We start from the raw sequence: 18779 nt of genomic DNA on the forward strand, positions 1-18779 counted from the left end.
TAGTTCTGTGAAAAATGCCAGTGGTAGTTTGATAGGGATTGCACTGAATCTGTAAATTGCTTTGGGTAGTAGAGTCATTTTCACAATGTTGATTCTTCCAATCCAAGAACATGGTATATCTCTCCATTTATTTGTATCATCTTTAATTTCTTTCATCACTGTCTTAAAATTTTCTGCATACAGGTCTTTTGTCTCCTTAGGTAGGTTTATTCCTAGGTATTTTATTCTTTTTGTTGCAATGGTAAATGGGAGTGTTTTCTTAATTTCACTTTCAGATTTTTCATCATTAGTGTATAGGAATGCAAGAGATTTCTGTGCATTAATTTTGTATCCTGCTACTTTACCAAACTCATTGATTAGCTCTAGTAGTTTTCTGGTAGAGTCTTTAGGATTCTCTATGTATACTATCATCTCATCTGCAAAGAGTGACAGTTTTACTTCTTCTTTTCCAATTTGGATTCCTTTTATTTCTTTTTCTTCTCTGATTGCTGTGGCTAACACTTCCAAAACTATGTTGAATTGTAGTGGTGAGAGTGGGCAACCTTGTCTTGTTCCTGATCTTAGTGGAAATGGTTTCAGTTTTTCACCATTGAGGACAATGTTTGCTGTGGGTTTGTCATATATGGCCTTTATTATGTTGAGGAAAGTTCCCTCTATGCCTACTTTCTGCAGGGCTTTTATCATAAATGGGTGTTGAATTTTGTCGAAAGCTTTCTCTGCATCTATTGAGATGATCATATGGTTTTTCTCCTTCAATTTGTTAATATGGTGTATCACGTTGATTGATTTGCGTATATTGAAGAATCCTTGCATTCCTGGAATAGACCCCACTTGATCATGGTGTATGATCCTTTTAATGTGCTGTTGGATTCTGTTTGCTAGTACTTTGTTGAGGATTTTTGCATCGATGTTCCTCAGTGATATTGGCCTGTAGTTTTCTTTCTTTGTGACATCTTTGTCTGGTTTTGGTATCAGGGTGATGGTGGCCTCATAGAATGAGTTGGGGAGTGTTCCTCCCTCTGCAATATTTTGGAAGAGTTTGAGAAGGATAGGTGCCAGCTCTTCTCTAAATGTTTGATAGAATTCGCCTGTGAAGCCATCTGGCCCTGGGCTTTTGTTTGTTGGAAGATTTTTAATCACAGTTTTAATTTCAGTGCTTATGATTGGTCTGTTCATATTTTCTATTTCTTCCTGGTTCAGTCTCGGCAGGTTGTGCATTTCTAAGAATTTGTCCATTTCTTCCAGGTTGTCCATTTTATTGGCATAGAGTTGCTTGTAGTAATCTCTCATGATGCTTTGTATTTCTGCAGTGTCAGTTGTTACTTCTCCTTTTTCATTTCTAATTCTATTCATTTGAGTCTTCTCCTTTTTTTCTTGATGAGTCTGGCTAATGGTTTATCAATTTTGTTTATCTTCTCAAAGGACCATCTTTTAGTTTTATTGATCTTTGCTATTGTTTCCTTCCTTTCTTTTTCGTTTATTTCTGATCTGATCTTTATGATTTCTTTCCTTCTGCTAACTTTGGGGTTTTTTTGTTCTTCTTTCTCTAATTGCTTTAGGTGCAAGGTTAGGTTGTTTATTCGAGATGTTTCCTGTTTCTTGAGGTAGGCTTGTATTGCTATAAATTTCCCTCTTAGAACTGCTTTTGCTGCATCCCATAGGTTTTGGGTCATCGTGTCTCCATTGTCATTTGTTTCTAGGTATGTTTTGATTTCCCCTTTGATTTCTTCAGTGATGACTTCGTTATTAAGTAGTGTATTGTGTAGCCTCCATGTGTTTGTATTTTTTACAGATATTTTCCTGTAATTGATATCTAGTCTCACAGCGTTGTGGTTGGAAAAGATACTTGATACGACTTCAGTTTTCTTAAATTTACCAAGGCTTGATTTGTGACCCAAGATATGATCTATCCTGGAGAATGTTCCATGAGCACTTGAGAAAAATGTGTATTCTGTTGTTTTTGGGTGGAATGTCCTATAAATATCAATTAAGTCCATCTTGTTTAATGTATCATTTAAAGCTTGTGTTTCCTTATTTATTTTCATTTTGGATGATCTGTCCATTGGTGAAAGTGGGGTGTTAAAGTCCCCTACTATGATTGTGTTACTGTCGATTTCCCCTTTTATGGCTGTTAGTATTTGCCTTATGTATTGAGGTGCTCCTATGTTGGGTGCATAAATATTTACAATTTTTATACCTTCTTATTGGATTGATCCCTTGATCACTATATAGTGTCCTTCTTTGTCTCTTGTAATAGCCTTTATTTTAAAGTCTATTTTGTCTGATATGAGAATTGCTACCCCAGCTTTTTTTTTATTTCCATTTGCATGGAATATCTTTTTCCATGCCCTCACTTTCAGTCTGTATGTGTCCCTAGGTCTGAAGTGGGTCTCTTGTAGACAGAATATATACGGGTCTTGTTTTTGTATCCATTCAGCCAGTCTGTGTCTTTTGGTGGGAGCATTTAATCCATTTACATTTAAGGTAATTATCGATATATATATTCCTATTCCCATTTTCTTAAATGTTTTGGGTTTGTTATTGTAGGTGTTTTCCTTCTCTTGTGTTTCTTGTCTAGAAAAGTTCCTTTAGCATTTGTTGTAAAGCTGGTTTGGTGGTGCTGAACTGTCTCAGCTTTTGCTTGTCTGTAAAGGTTTTAATTGTTCCATCAACTCTGAATGAGCTCCTTGCTGGGTAGAGTACTCTTGGTTGTAGGTTTTTCTCCTTCATCACTTTAAGTATATCCTGCCACTCCCTTCTGGCTTGCAGAGTTTCTGCTGAAAGATCAGCTGTTAACCTTATGGGGATTCCCTTGTGTGTTATTTGTTGTTTTTCCCTTACTGCTTTTAATATTTTTTCTTTGTATTTAATTTTTGATAGTTTGATTAATATGTGTCTTGGCGTGTTTCTCCTTGGATTTATCCTGTATGGGACTCTCTGTGCTTCCAGGACTTGATTAACTATTTCCTTTCCCATATTAGGGAAGTTTTCAGCTATAATCTCTTCAAATATTTTCTCAGTCCCTTTCTTTTTCTCTTCTTCTTCTGGGACCCCTATAATTCGAATGTTGGTGCGTTTAATGTTGTCCCAGAGGTCTCTGAGACTGTCCTCAGTTCTTTTCATCCTTTTTTCTTTATCCTGTTCTGCAGTAGTTATTTCCACCATTTTATCTTCCAGGTCACTTATCCGTTCTTCTGCCTCAGTTATTCTTCTATTGATCCCATGTAGAGTATTTTTATTTTCATTTATTGTGTTTTTCATCATTGCTTGGTTTCTCTTTAGTTCTTCTACGTCCTTGTTAAATGTTTCTTGCATTTTGTCTATTCTATTTCCAAGATTTTGGATCATCCTTACTATCATTTTTCTGAATTCTTTTTCAGGTAGACTACCTATTTCCTCTTCATTTGTTAGGTCTGGTGTGTTTTGACCCTGCTCCTTCATCTGCTGTGTGTTTTTCTGTCTTCTCATTTTGCTTAACTTACTGTGTTTGAGGTCTCCTTTTCACGGGCTGCAGGTTCGTAGTCCCGTTGTTTTTGATATCTGTCCCCAGTGGTTAAGGTTGGTTCAGTGGGTTGTGTAGGTTTCCTGGTGGAGGGAACTAGTGCCTGTGTTCTGGTGGATGAGGCTGATTCTTGTCTTTCTGGTGGGCACGTCTACGTCTGGTGGTGTGTTTCGGGGTGTCTGTGGCCTTATTATGATTTTAGGCAGCCTCTCTGTTAATGGATGGGGCTATGTTCCTGTCTTGCTAGTTGTTTGGCATAGGGTGTCCAGCACTGTAGCTTGCTGGTCGTTGAATGAAGCTGGGTCTTGATGTTGAGATGGAGATCTCTGAGAGATTTTTGCCATTTGGTATTACGTGGAGCTGGGAGGTCTCTTGTGGACCAGTGTCCTGAAGTTGGCTTTCCCACCTCATAGGCACAGCCCTGATGCCTGGCTGGAGCACCAAGAGCCTTTCATCCACACGGCTCAGAATAAAAGGGAGAAAAAATAGAAAGAAAGAGGATAAAATAAAATAAAAGAAAGTAAGATAAAAGAAAATAAAGCTATTAAAATAAAAAATAAGAAAAAAATTATTATGCAAAAATTTATTAAGAAAATAAAATTTTTTTATTTTTTAAAATAAATTTTTTAAAATAAAAAATAAAAAAATTATTAAGAAAAAACTTATTAAGAAAAATTTTTTTAAAATAAAAAACAAGAAAAAATTATTAAGAAAAAATTTATAAAGAAAAACAATTTTTTAAATTTTTTAAAATAAAAAATAAGAAAAAAATTTTTAAGAAAAAATTTATTAATAAAAAAATTTTTTTTAAGTAAAAAAAGAAACAGACGGACCGAACCCTAGGACAAATGGTGAAAGCAAAGTTATACAGACAAAGTCTCACCCAGAAGCATACACATACACACTCACAAAAAGAGGAAAAGGGGAAAAAATAATATATCCTGTTCCCAAAGTCCACCTCCTCAATTTGGGATGATTCGTTGTCTATTCAGGTATTCAACAGGTACAGGTACATCAAGTTGTTTGTGGAGCTTTAATCCGCTGCTTCTGAGGCTGCTGGGAGAAATTTCCCTTTCTCTTCTTTGTTCGCACAGCTCCGGGGTTTCAGCTTTGGAGTTGGACCCGCCTCTGCATGTAGGTTGCCTGAGGGCGTCTGTTGTTCGCTCACACAGGATGGGGTTAAAGGAGTAGCTGCTTCCGGGGCTCTGGCTCACTCAGGCCGGGGGGAGGGAGGGGTACGGATACTCTGCGAGCCTGCAGCGGCAGAGACCGGCGTGACGTTGCAGCAGCCTGAGGCACGCCGTGCGCTCTCCTGGGGAAGTTGTCCCTGGATCACGGGACCCTGACAGTGGCGGGTGGCACAGGCTCCCGGGAGGGGACGTGTGGATAGTGACCTGTGCTTGCACACAGGCTTCTTGGTGGCTGCAGCAGCAGCCTTAGCATCTCATGCCTGTCTCTGGGGTCCGCGCTGATAGCTGTGGCTCGCGCCCGTCTCTGGAGCTCCTTTAAGCGGTGCTCTGAATCCCCTCTCCTCGTGCCCCAGGAAACAAAGAGGCACAAAAAAGTCTCTTGCCTCTTCTGCAGCTCCAGACCTTTTCCCGGACTCCCTCCAGGCTAGCTGTGGTGCGCTAATCCCTTCAGGCTATGTTCACTCCGCCAACCCCAGTCCTCTCCCTGCGATCCGACCGAAGCCTGAGCCTCAGCTCCCAGCCCCCGCCCGCCCCGGCGGGTGAGCAGACAAGCCTCTCGGGCTGGTGAGTGCTGGTCGGCACTGATCCTCTGTGCGGGAGTCTCTCTGCTTTGCCCTCCGCACCCCTGTGGCTGTGCTCTCCTCTGCGGCTCCGAAGCTTCCCCCCTCCGCCACCCGCAGTCTCCGCCCATGAAGTGGCTTCCTAGTGTGTGGAAACCTTTCCTCCTTCACAGCTCCCTCCCACTGGTGCAGGTCCCATCCCTATTATTTTGTCTCTGTTATTTCTTTTTTCTTTTGTCCTACCCAGGTACGTGTGGAGTTTCTTGCCTTTTGGGAGGTCTGGCATCTTCTGCTATCATTCAGTGGGTGTTCTATAGGAGCAGGTCCACGTGTAGATGTATTTCTGATGTATCTGTGGGGAGGAAGGTGATCTCCGTGTCTTACTCTTCCGCCATCTTCTCCTCCTCCCCGCTATGTTTTAAAAAATTTTTTTTTAAATTTTATTTATTTTTTGGCTGCATTGGGTCTTCATTGTGGTGTGTGGGCTTTCTCTAGTTGCAGCGAGTGGGGGCTACTCATTGTTGTGTTGCACAGCCTTCTCATTGCAGTGGCTTCTCTTGTTGCGGAGCATGGGCTCTAGGTATGCAAGCTTCAGTAGTTGCAGCATGCCGGCTCAGTAGTTGCGACACATGAGCCCTAGAGCACACAGGCTTCAGCAGTTGTGACGTGTGGCTCAGTAGTTGTGGCTCGTGGGCTCCAGAGTGCAGGCTCCATAGCTGTGGCACACAGTCTTATTTCTTCCATGGCATGTGGGATCTTCCCGGACAAGGGATCGAACCTGTGTCTCCTGCATTGGCAGGCAGATTCTTAACCACTGTGCCACCAGAGAAGTCCCCCCACTATGTTTATTTCTTGGAGTTTTATGGCTTCAGGTCTTACATTCAAGTTTTCAGTCCATTTTGAGTATGATATTAATTTTTGTGTATGATATAAGATAGTAGTCCAGTTTCCTTCTTTTGCACGTGGCTGTCCAGTTTTCCCAACACTATTTATTGATGAGGCTGTCCTTTCCCCATTGTATATGCCTGGCTCCTTTGTTGTAAATGAATTGACCATATATGCGTGAGTTTCTTTCTGGGCTCGCTATCCTGTTCCATTAATCTAAGTGTCTGTTTTTATGCCAGTACCATACTGTTTTGATTACTATAGCTTCATAATATAATTTGAAATCAGGAAGTGAGATGTCTCCAGCTTTGGTCTTCTTTCTCAATATTGCTTTGGCTATTTGGGGTCTTTTGTGGTTCTGCACAAGTTTTAACGTTGTTTGTTCTGTATTTGTGAAAAATGCAATTGGAATTTCAATACGGATTACATTGAACCTGTAGATTGCTTTGATAGAATGGACATTTTAACAATATTAATTCTTCCAATCCATGGGCACAGAATATATTTCTATTTATTTGCTTCAGTTTCTTTCATCAATGTCTCATTGCTTTCAATATAAATTTTTTCACCTCCTTAGTTAAATATATTGCTAGGTATTTTATTCTTTTTGATGCAATTGTAAATGGGATTTATTTTTAAAATTCTTTTTCTGATAGTTCATTATTAGTGTTTAGAAATGCAATGGAGTTTTGTATATCAATTTTGTATCCTGCAACTTCACTGAATTCATTTATTAGTTCTAAGACTTTTTTTGTTAAGTTTCTCGGGTGTTGTGTATATAATATAACGTCCTCTGAAAATGAAGACAGTTTTACTTCTTCCTTTCTGATTTGGATGCCTTTTATTTCTTTTTCTTGCTTAATTGCTCTGGCTAGAACTTTCATTACTATGTTGAATAAAAGTGATGAGATTGGAAATCCTTGTCTTGTTCCTGATTTTAGATGAAAAGCTTTCAGCTTTTCACCATTCAGTATGATGTTAGCTGTAACATATGGCCTTGTCATATATGTTAGCTTGTCATATATGGCCTTTATTATGTTGAGATATATTCCCTCTATGCCTGATTTTTTGGGAGTTCTCATCATGAATGGATGTTGAATTTTGTGTCAAATGCTTTTCCCACATCTATTCAGATGATCACATGATTTTTATCCTTCATTTTGTTAATGTAGAATATAACATTGATTGATTTGTGGATGTTGAAACACAATTGATCATAGTGCATAATCTTCTTAATGTATTATTGAATTTGGTTTGCTAATGGTTTGTTGAGGATTTTTGCATCTATATTCATCAGGGATGTTGGCCTATAGTGTTCTTTTCTTGTAGTGTCCTTATATGTTTTTCATATCAAGGTAATGCTGGCCTTGTCAAATGAGTTTGGAAGTGTTCCCTCTTCTGGCTTATTTCCTTTTTATTTTTATTATATATATTGGATTTTTTTGCATAAATGGGATATTTTATATATAATTTTCTACTTGCCTTTTTTCTTTATTACTTAATATATGTCTTTATATATAGACATAGTTTCCATGACTACACTGAATTCTATCTTATGGATGAATTTATAATTTATTTAATAATTCTTTAATTGTGGACATTTCAGTTTTAGAATAAATAATGCCACTTTATATGTCCTTTATACAAATATTTGTCTACATATAGTCCTAGAAATATACTAACTGGGTTAAGGTATATTTTTAAGTTTGGGAGAATGTTTACCATATGTATATGGTAAAAACAAAGTTACTTTCCAGATAGGCTTTAAAAATGAGAGCATACTTCAATAAGAGTTGCTGGGAAAAGTGGACAGCTACATGTAAAAGAATGAAATTAGAACATGCCCTAACACCATACACAACAATAAACTCAAAATGGATTAAAGACCTAAAAGTAAGGCCAGACACTATCAAACTCTTAGAGGAAAACATAGGCAGAACACTCTATGACATAAATCACAACAAGATCCTTTTTGACCCACCTCCTAGAGAAATGAAAATAAAAACAAAAATAAACAAATGGGACCTAATGAAACTTAAAAGCTTTTGCACAGCAAAGGAAATCATAAACAAGACCAAAAGACAACCCTCAGAATGGGAGAAAATATTTGCAAATGAAGCAACTGACAAAGGATTAATCGCCAAAATTTACAAGCAGCTCATTCAGCTCTATATCAAAAAAACAAACAACCCAATCCATAAATGGACAGAAGACCTAAATAGACATTTCTCCAAAGAAGATATACAGATTGCCAACAAACACATGAAAGAATGCTCAACATCATTAATCATTAGAGAAATGCAAATCAAAACTACAATGAGATATCATCTCACACCGGTCAGAATGGCCATCATCAAAAAATCTACAAACAATAAATGCTGGAGAAGGTGTGCAGAAAATGGAACCCTCTTGCACTCTTGGTGGGAATGTAAGTTGATACAGCCCCTATGGAGAACAGTATGGAGGGTCCTTAAAAAACTAAAAATAGAACTACCATACGACCCAGCAATCCCACTACTAGGCATATACCCTGAGAAAACCATAATTCAAAAAGAGTCATGTACCAAAATATTCATTGCAGCTCTATTTACAATAGCCAGGACATGGAAGCAAGCTAAGAGTCCATCAACAGATGAATGGATAGAGACGATGTGGCACATATATACAATGGAATATTACTCAGCCATAAAAAGAAACGAAATTGAGTTATTTGTAGTGAGGTGGATGGAGTTAGAGTCTGTCACACAGAGTGAAGTAAGTCAGAAAGAGAAAAACAAATACAGTATGCTAACACATATATATGGAATCTAAAAAAAAAAAAAAAGGTCATGAAGAACCTAGGGGCAAGATGGGAATAAAGACACAGACCTACTAGAGAATGGACTTGAGGGTACGGGGAGGGGGAAGGGTAAGCTGGCACAAAGTGAGAGAGTGGCATGGACATATATACACTACCAAATGTAAAATAGGTAGCTAGTGGGAAGCAGCCTCATAGCACAGGGAGATCAGCTCAGTGCTTTGTGACCACCTAGAGGGGTGGGATAGGGAGGGTAGGAGGGAGGGAGACGCAAGAAGGAAGAGATATGGGGACATATGTATATGTATCTCTGATTCACTTTGTTATAAAGCAGAAAGTAACACACCATTGTAAAGCAATTATACTCCAATAAAGACATTAAAAAAAAAAAGAGCATATTTATTTCATCTTTGCCGCACTTAATATATTATTTTAATGATTGCCAATTTGCTATTAATTTAATATTTGCCAATTATTTTAATGGTCACCAATTTTAATAATTGCCAGTATTTGAAACATATTATTTTATTTTTCACCTATTTCACTACTAGTGAGGTTGAAAATCTTACACACATTTGTTCTTCTGTGAATTGTTTATGTCCTTTGTCTAAATATTTTGTAATGAGAAATCAATATTTTTATTTTTAAAAATTTATTTCCATATTAACTATTTTTTTACATTTCTTACAGATGTCATAACTAATTTGCATTGAAATTTTTTTGTGTGTGGTATTTTTGACATAGTGTAGTTTTAAACGGTTATGTAGTCACTGTATTGACTTTTCCCTTTGTGATTTCTGTCCATCTGTTTTAGTTTTGTAATTCCTTTTTGCTTTGAAATTTCTTTCCAATGTAAGAATCAGCCAAGAATTCCCCTATATATTCATTGTGCTTTAAATGATTTCATTATTTACATTTAACATATCTGTGTAGAATTTATTTTGGTGTGAGGTTAATAGCAAACTTGATTTTTTTCCCCATGTACTTTGTCAATTTTTCTAGCAACTTATGTGAATAAACCCACATTCCTCAGTGGTTTATGATGTTTTCTTTGTAATATACAAAAAAAAAAAATAAGTTTACCAAGATCTTTTTCAGGTCTTACTTTTGTGTTCTACTGAACTGCCTGCTAATTATCTTTTTTTTTTTTTTTTTGAGATCACACTGTTTTTTAATTTAACACTTTGTAATAACTCATAAAACAAGTTACCACCCCACCCCTACCCACTGGTCTCTTTTCACAAAATTTCCTTTGGCTGTTTTTTGGGGGGGAGGTAGGGAGAAGGGCAATAAGTAGTAGGATTAATGGTCTTTTAATCCCATTCCTCAGTTAAGACAATAAAAGCATTATCAGAACAGTAACCTTTTTTTAAATTGTAACTTGAGAGTATATATTCAGTTTATTCATCTAACAGCTCTATCAACGTCTCTGAAAATACATTTTAAAAAGTGAAAATAAAATACAGTTCTGTTTCCAATTTCTGAATAGTTCCACATGCCTGAGGATAGTTTTCTTTTTCTTTTGCAAGTTTTAGCATTTTGGATTTTATTCTATGATGATATAGGTTGATTAATGGATTGTGTTTTAGGAATAAAAAAATATTCCTGAATGAGTGTTTGATGGGTGTTATGAAATATCTTGTTCTTTTATTGTTGTTGTTGCTGTTTAATTTTTATTTCATAATCATAAACTTAACTCTGAAGTCCAGCAAGACTTGGAGGGGGACAAGGAAAATATGGAACCCAAAGAAGTGCAGTGAGAACACAGAGATTATAGGATGATGCATGCATACAGGGATGATGGGTGCTCTCCTGAGCTGCAGAAGGAATGGTGTGGTGGTTAAGATAAAATGCAAGTCAAATTTATTAGAGTTGTCCACAGTGGGCAACGGTGATGTTTTCTCTGGTCTTGCCATTCCTAGTCCCATAGCGTTCCACAGCTTCCACAATACTCATGCCCTCTTTCACCTTGCCAGGGACCACATGCTTGCCATTCAACCACTCTGTCTTGGCAGTGCAGATGAAAAACTTGGAACCATTAATGTTGGCTCCAGCATTGCTATGGACAAGATACCCAGGTCGCTATGCTTCAGGATAATATTGTCATCATCAAATTTCTCCCTTAGATGGACTTGCTGCCAGTGCCATAATAGCATGTGAAGTTACCACCCTGGAACATGAACCCTGGAATAATTCTTTGAAAGCAGGAGCCCTTATAACAAATTCCTTCTCACCAGTGCTCAGAGCCCAAAAGTTTCCTGCTTGTCCTTGGGAATTTGTTTGGAAACAACTCAAAGGAGACGTGACCCAAGAGCTCGCTGGCGGTGGCCATGTCAAAGAGCATGGTGGGGGTGACCATGGCTGGGCAGTGTCATGAAGCTCCAGGAGGGTGGCCCTTGTATCTGTAAAGCTATCTTGTTCTTATACTTACGTGATTTTTCTAAAGTCAAAATAGATTAGATTAGTTATAAAAGCTATTTCTAAAACATGCTTGCATTTTATGTACAATATTAGATTCCTTCATTCCTGCAACAAAGTTTTAGAGCATCTTCATCTTGAGCCAGGTAGTACTGTTGTGGGTGCTGGGGATGTAGCAGGGAGCAAGAGTGATGTAATTCCAGTGGGGAAGACAAATATTACATAAGCAAATACATAAAAACATATAATGAAGTATAGAGATAAGTGCTCTGAAGAAAAGCAAAGCAAGGACAGAGGATGGCAGAGGTGAGGGTGACACTCTTGTGTAAGGTGATCAGGAAAGGCCTCTGGGGGGATTAGGTGGTGTTTGCAGAGACTTGAAAGAAGTGAGGGAGTAAGTTATACAAGCTGGTGGATTCATCAAGGAGATCAGTGTATCCAGAGGGGAGTGAGTCAGTCAGAGAGAAGTGGGAGGTGAGGTCAGAGAAGGGGTCAAATGAAAGAGCTGGATTTTATAAGTATGAGAAGCCACTGGAAGATTCTGAGCAGGAGAGTGACATGATTTGGTGTCGTTTCAGTAGTATCTCTCTGGCTGCCAAAACAATAAGTGAATGGTGGTGCCATTCACTGAAAACACTGGGAGGACAGCAGATTTTGGAGCGGTGGGAATTAAGAGTTCTGTTTGGTCGTAGTACGTTGGAAGTGCCTATTAGTCACTTGAGAGGAGGTGTAATTGGATGATGCATGAATCTGGGGCGCAAGTCCAAGTATTGGGGGAATATATGTTGGTTTAATGCCCTGGGCCTGGGTCAGATCACTCAGGGTATGTATTAGTTTCCTAGGGCTTCTAGAACAAATAACCATGAACTTCGTGGCTTAAAACAACAGAAATTGTTGTTGCTCATAGTTCTGGAGGTTAGAAGTACAAAATCTAGCAGGGCCTTGGCCCCTCTGGGGGCTCTAAGGGAAACTCCCTTCTTTGTTTTTTCCAAATTCTGCTACCTGTAAAGTGCTCCTTGACTTGTAGCTGCATCACTCCACTCTCTGCCTACATGGCCACATTGCTTCCTCCTCTTCTATCTGTGGGATATCTCTGCCTCTTTCTTATAAGGACACTTGTCACAGGATTAAGGGTTCATCTGAGTAATCCAAGATAAACTCCTCTCAAAATCCTTAATCACATCTTTGGCAATATAAGGTAATATTCACTCTTTTGTAAAATAAAGTAAAATCCACAGTTTCCAGGGATTAGAAGGCAGACAAGTCTTTTTTGGGGACCACCTTTCAGCCTGATACAGGCAATGACTGAGGATTGAAAAGCGAAGTGGCCCTAAGACTGAGCTCCAGGGTATTGCAGTATTCAGAGGTCAGAAAGAGAACACAGAGGCAGTAAAGAAAACTGAAGGGAGTCAGTGAGGTGTAGGAGGAGAAAGAGAGTCACAGTGTGGTGTCTGATGAGGAAGTGCTTCAGTGAGAAGGAGGTGATTCACTGTGTGATAAGCAGCTGAGTGGTGTAGAAAATAAGGGCCCAGCCTTGATTGTTAGACTTGGTCGTTGGTGAACTTGCCAAAATTGTATTCAGAGAGTGGCATACTTGATTCCATGTGCTCCCCAATCCTGAATCCAGCTTCCACTGAAATATTATAATCCTGTTTTAGCTGTAGGATCCATGGTTGGCCAAGCACTTCAATGTAAGAAGTTATTTTGTGATTCCTTTGTCTCCTTTTCTTCTATTTCAAGTTCTGTGTGTAAGTATGTTGTGTCAATAACCTTGTTTCTTCAAACTGGTTTATGCTCATGGTAGAAATTGTGGAAATTACAGTAAGAACAAATTAAAGTGAATTATTTAATTTTAAATTTTAAGTGCAGCCACTTTTTTTTCCCTAGGACTTTTTTGGTTTATCACTCATTTTTTTGATTGGGCTCTGAGGCTTTTGTACAGACATCACTGAATTAAGTGTGATATGATTGCCCAGCAACAGGTAAAGGACAATGTTGCTAACAATATATCACCCTATCTATGACTCTGGGTTGACTTTTGGGTTTCAGGGTGCCAATGTGATTGGCTGGGCAGGTGCCCAGTTGTTGAAGAGGATACCTTCCCAAGTAGAGGGAGGCTATGCTGGTGGTGGGAAGGCAAATAGATCCAATCTGTTTGTAGAACATGAAAACATGTTTTCAAGAGCCAGTGTTCTCAATTTGTCCCTGCCTCCGTGACACATTCATATGGAAAAATCCTTAACCAGATGTTAAAATGAAGGAAGTGATAAAAATTCTTTAAATTTCAGGAAGCTAATAATGGAATCAGGGAGATATCAATATTTTATTAATTTCTTGAATCTTTATAATGTCTCCATTAAATTTGTGAAAGACCAAACTAAGGGAGAACAGTTCTGAGAATAAGTTTAAAGTAAAAATTATCAAATTCCTCTCAGTCAAAAGCAGGTAAATTGAGATTGAGAGGAGGAATACAAGGATGGCATTGAGGGTGCTGTAGTGTGGCTCTTTGAGTAGATTCAAGGATAAGCTCCTCCCAAGATCTCCTCTAGATCCCCAGTTTAGCACCATAAGATTGTGATAATAGACTCTGACCAGATGCTTCTTTCTTTGATTTAAGCTGGTGTCTCTGAAGAAAGGGCCCACTGAGCTTATTTACTTACTAATCAGGATTTTCTCTTGAAGATTTGGCAAAGTCATTTCCATTTTCTATTATTTCAAATTATCTAAGTTTTATGTGTAAGTCAATGGAAATTGGAAAATGTAGACCTCTTAAAAATGCCAAATTATATGTAGACATTCAAAACCAATTATTAGTGGATGGAAAATGCTGTTCTGGTATATTAGGCCAATATTTTTAGGGAGTTGAGTAAAAACAAGGAGAAATACGTTTTAACTTCATGATTCTGAAACTCAGGATCTGAACTGCTAACATAAATTGAGATCGGTACTCTTATCCTACTTTTGACTCCATACATTTTGCTTTGCCAAAAGTCCAGATGACAAAAAAGCTCTTGAAAGTGGAAATAAGGAAACTTGTTTTATATAAGCCACATTATTTGTTAATATGTGCTATTACAGGCTGAGAATGAAGTTTTAGAATTTAAACGTCATTGTATTTATCTTCCAGTCAAGCCAAAGTTATTGAGAATACCATATGGTTTTAGAAGATATATTTGGTGTCTTTGGGAACGTGAGGCTACTAAATAATTAACAGCTGACAGAATGGAGTAGACCAAATGTACTTGGAATTTAGTTCTTTGTAGTGGGGAAGTTTGTGGATTTCCTGGTTCAGCCCATCTGATGAGAAGAATAACTCACAAACATGTTAGCTGGTTGCACAGGATGAATAATTTTGCCCAAGAATATGCGATAGATGAGAGTGAAGATAAATTTTAAAGGCTGTGTCATCAGCTGAAAAAAATTAAAGAGGGAAATAATATTGCCAGTTGTTAAGCATCTCATCAGGTGCAGGGGTTCTCAACCTCAGTGCTATTGATATTTGGGGCCAGATAATTCTTTGTTGTGGAGTCTGTTCTCTGCATGGTTTAGCAGCATCTCTGGCTTCAACTCACTAGATGCCAGTAGCACCCTTTCCCCAGTTGTGACAATCAAAACTGTCTCCAAACAGTGCCAAATGTCTTCATGGGGGCAAACTTGCCCCTGATTGAGCTAGGCTACACAGATAACCTCCAAAGTCAAATTCTAGTTATATGTTCAAGATATAGAAGGATGAAGGGGCAGGCTTCTTGAGAACTTGTGCTTGTTGAACATGTTATTGGGATGGAGTTTCATTTAGGCAGCATAATAATTAAGGTTTAGCTTCTGCATGTATATTGTATTGATGAAAAGTAGATTTTTTTTCAATCTAGATTTAATTGAGAACAGTAGGTATTGTAGGTGATTGATTGTCTTCTATTTCACCTCCCTCCAAGAAGCCTGACAGAAATATGTAGGACTGCCAAAATGAAATCTGTAGTAGGATAACATCGGGGAGACTTCTCAGGGTATGACTTTCCACTTGCTTAAATTTCACTACATAGAGAGGCCACTTGGTGACTTACATAATCTTATATGTGTGTCTTCCTATAGAGATGAAGTGACACTTTTGGCAGAGACTGTATTCACCAAATGCCTATGAGATCCTTGACTTTTCTCAGTCTCCCTCTGAGTTAGGTTGGGGCCATGTAACTATCTCTGGCCAGTGACATGTAAGCTGAACCTAACTTCTGAGCTGAGGAAGCTAAAAACCAGAGTGCCTCTTCCACTCTCTCCTTCTCCCCTATCGTAGTGGCTTTGGGGGCCTATGAACCAAACAAGAGCTGCTCCTTTCTTTCATTGTCTCTGTACTCTTTTTATGGAACGTCTGTTAGTTGGACATTGAACTCTCTGAATTGATCTGCTTAATTCTTTTATTTTCAGTGGCCATCACTCTTTATTTTTCTACCATTTGGAACTCAGTTGGAATTTGGCCATGGGGAATAGAACGTTCAGCTAAGACTCAAGAGCACAGGCATCACTGTCAGTTGCCTTTTTTCATGTTAATGATATTCTGGTGAGAAAGCCACTTGCATGTGAGGTAAAGAGTTACTTGGAATGATGTTACACCTGATCTAGCAACTTTTTCCCTGAAGGAAGGTCAGGGGATTTGGGGAGTATTTTTTCAGTAAATAAAGGATGAAATGATGAAATGACAAGTGATGACACAAGAGGCAGGATAGCATGATCATTAGGAGCGTGTAGTCTGCTGCCTGGATTTGAATCGTAGTTTTGACCCTTTATAGCTATGTGATCTTTGGCAAGTTAATTTAGCTCCCTGAGCCTGACTTTTCTCATCTGTAAAATGGAATTCATTATAGGTTATAAGTATGTAATATATGTTTAGCAATTAGAATAGTACCTGTTCTGTAGCGTATAGTTCTTTTACTTTTTTTTCTTTCGCCTTCTTCCTCTACCTCCTCTTCTTTCTCATCTCCTTCTCCTTCTTCTTTTGGTCGATCTTCCCTTAAGGTGCTTCTTTTATTGTAAGTTCTATTTAGATGTTTGCTGTTACTATTAATTGGGTTGCAAATCAAAAGAATTATACCAAGCCTATGAGCTCAAGAATATGTTGAGTTTTATAAATAGCCTGTTGTATTTCTCACTGTACACTCCCATAGTTAATATAAATCAGTTAAGTGTTTTCATAATTCCACTTGCTTCGTCTTTCCTACCAGGCATATGACAACGGCTAACATAAATGGTATTTATGGTCAAAGAGAAAGGTGCCCTTTCCTCTGTGCCGTTACAGCTCTATGTAAGTGCACCTGTTGGCAAGCAGAGCACTGGCTGGATTTCACCCCCACGCAGCCACTGGGTAGGGCACCTCTGTGTAGTGTTCAGTCTGCATGACTGTTGGGGCTCTGATGGGGGCATTACCCGTGGAAGGAAATCTGGCTTGGGAAGTTCAAATCTCATGCTCCAGGGTGAATTCTGTCAGTTGGGTTGGATTACTAGTAATTGTGCCTGATTTCCTTGTCCTTCCCTTGTTGCTCTGAAAGGGTGAGGGTGAGCATTGAGCCCATCACCTGAAGGGCTTGGGTATGAGTGGGAATCCACAGGTATGTTATCAGATGGTTAGTATATGGATTTAAATCCTTGAGATTGGATGAGATCACTTAGGTGTAGTGAGTGGAATAAGAAGGCAAATGGACCAAGGAACTCACACTTTCAGAGATCACGTGAAAATAAAGGAATAGAAAAGGAGACTGAAAAGGAGACCTCACAAAGGGAGGAGGAGAGTGAGGGTGAGTTGTCGCAGAAGTAAGAGAAGAGAGAGAGAAAACCAAAGCCTACACTTTGTGAATAGCTATGCGGGCTACTTGGCTGTGCACATCAGGATAGTGATTCATGATCCATTGAGAGGTGACGCTAGCATTTCTCTTTCCTCACTGATCAACCTCCTGTCTCACAGGTAAAAGCCTCCGATGCAGATGCAGGACTCTATGGCTTTATTGAATATTCTCTTTATGCCGGATTCCAAAGCTATGAAGCACCTCAAGCATTCCAGATAGACCCACATGATGGGCAAATTTGTGTTTCTCAAGATATCGACAGGGAAAGGGATCCAGCCACCTACGATCTCTTGGTGAAAGCTAAGGATGGGGTAAGTCTTTGTGTATGAAATTTTAAACATACTCAAAAGTGAACCACTGTGTGTGTATTAGAGAATACTAAGGATTATCAATCAACAACTGGCCAATCTTGTTTCATAAATCCCTACCTCTTTCCTTTGCTGGAATGTTTGGAAGCAAATACCAGACATTATATCATTTCATCTGCAAATAATTCAATAATATCTCTAACAGATAATGACTTTTTAAAAACACAACTATAGTACATTAACAGTAATTCTGTAATATCTAATATCCATTCCATTTAAAATTTACTGGATTACCTGAAAATGTCTTGAAATAGTTGGCATGATTAAATCAAGATCCAAATAAGTCCACAAGTGGAACTGATTGCTGTATTCCTTAAATTTCAATCTGTAACAGTTAGTCCCCCACTCCTCCCCCTTACCTTTTCTCCTACGGTATTTATTTTAGAAAAAATCAGATCAATTGTCTTGTAAATTTTCCATATTCTAAATGTGGCTGATTACATCCTTAGGATTCATTTAATATGTTCTTTTATCGTAGTTCCTATAAACTGACATTTTGAGCCAGAGACTGATTAGTTTTGGCTTTATATAGGTGGTGCTCTGTGCTTCTTATTACATCAGCAGACACATACTATTATTTCATTAAGGGTTGCAGTAGGGTGATTTTTGAATTCTGTCTTTCCTTTTGCATTTATTATCTGAAATTCTTCAATTAAGAAGAATGTTCTCTCATCAACTATTTGATTACACTGAAATCTAATTCATACAGGAAAGGCAGTATAATGCTTGATTCTTTCACTTTATCAGTTTTTAGAATAATGAGTTGGTGCGTTTACCATCTCCAAACATTACTGATGATTTTTTTCCTAGTTTGGTTATAAATTCTTGTATTTTTTATATATTTGTTATGTTTTGTATGTTACTGACCTTATCCTTTCTGATGTTCATATTAATTGACCTATCTTGGATCAGTGGGGACACCTTCAATTTGGCTTTTATGTCTTTTTTGGGTAAACTTTTAAACTAACATATAAAGTGCATGCAGAAGATTGCACAAATCATAAGTGTACAGCTCAATGGATTTTTGCAGAATGAAAACATACATAGAAGCAGATGAAGAAACATTACCAGTACACTGGAAACCCCTCTCTCGGCCCCTTACTGTGACCATCCCTCCCACCCTTTAAGGATAATCATTATTGACTTCTAATACCAAACATTATTTGCCTATTTTTAAGCTTTCAGTGAATGAATTCATATAGTATGTGTTTTTATTGTTTCTTTTACA

At 38.2% G+C, this 18779-nt stretch overlaps 1 protein-coding gene and 1 pseudogene across 1 annotated transcript in view; one reads left to right on the forward strand and one right to left on the reverse strand.

Annotated features, from left to right (window-relative positions):
• The window catches only part of DCHS2 (dachsous cadherin-related 2), a 305470-nt gene that overhangs the window by 130369 nt on the left and 156322 nt on the right, over positions 1-18779 (forward strand). Inside the window, exon 2 of the mRNA XM_061191590.1 lies at positions 17303-17494. Within this exon, the coding sequence (XP_061047573.1) occupies positions 17303-17494 (192 nt within the window). The remainder of the gene's footprint in view (positions 1-17302; positions 17495-18779) is intronic.
• Positions 10801-11175, reverse strand: LOC133092320 (peptidyl-prolyl cis-trans isomerase A-like; annotated as a pseudogene).

Source organism: Eubalaena glacialis, chromosome 5, assembly GCF_028564815.1.
Source record: "Eubalaena glacialis isolate mEubGla1 chromosome 5, mEubGla1.1.hap2.+ XY, whole genome shotgun sequence".
Classification (NCBI taxonomy): Eukaryota; Metazoa; Chordata; class Mammalia; order Artiodactyla; family Balaenidae; genus Eubalaena; species Eubalaena glacialis.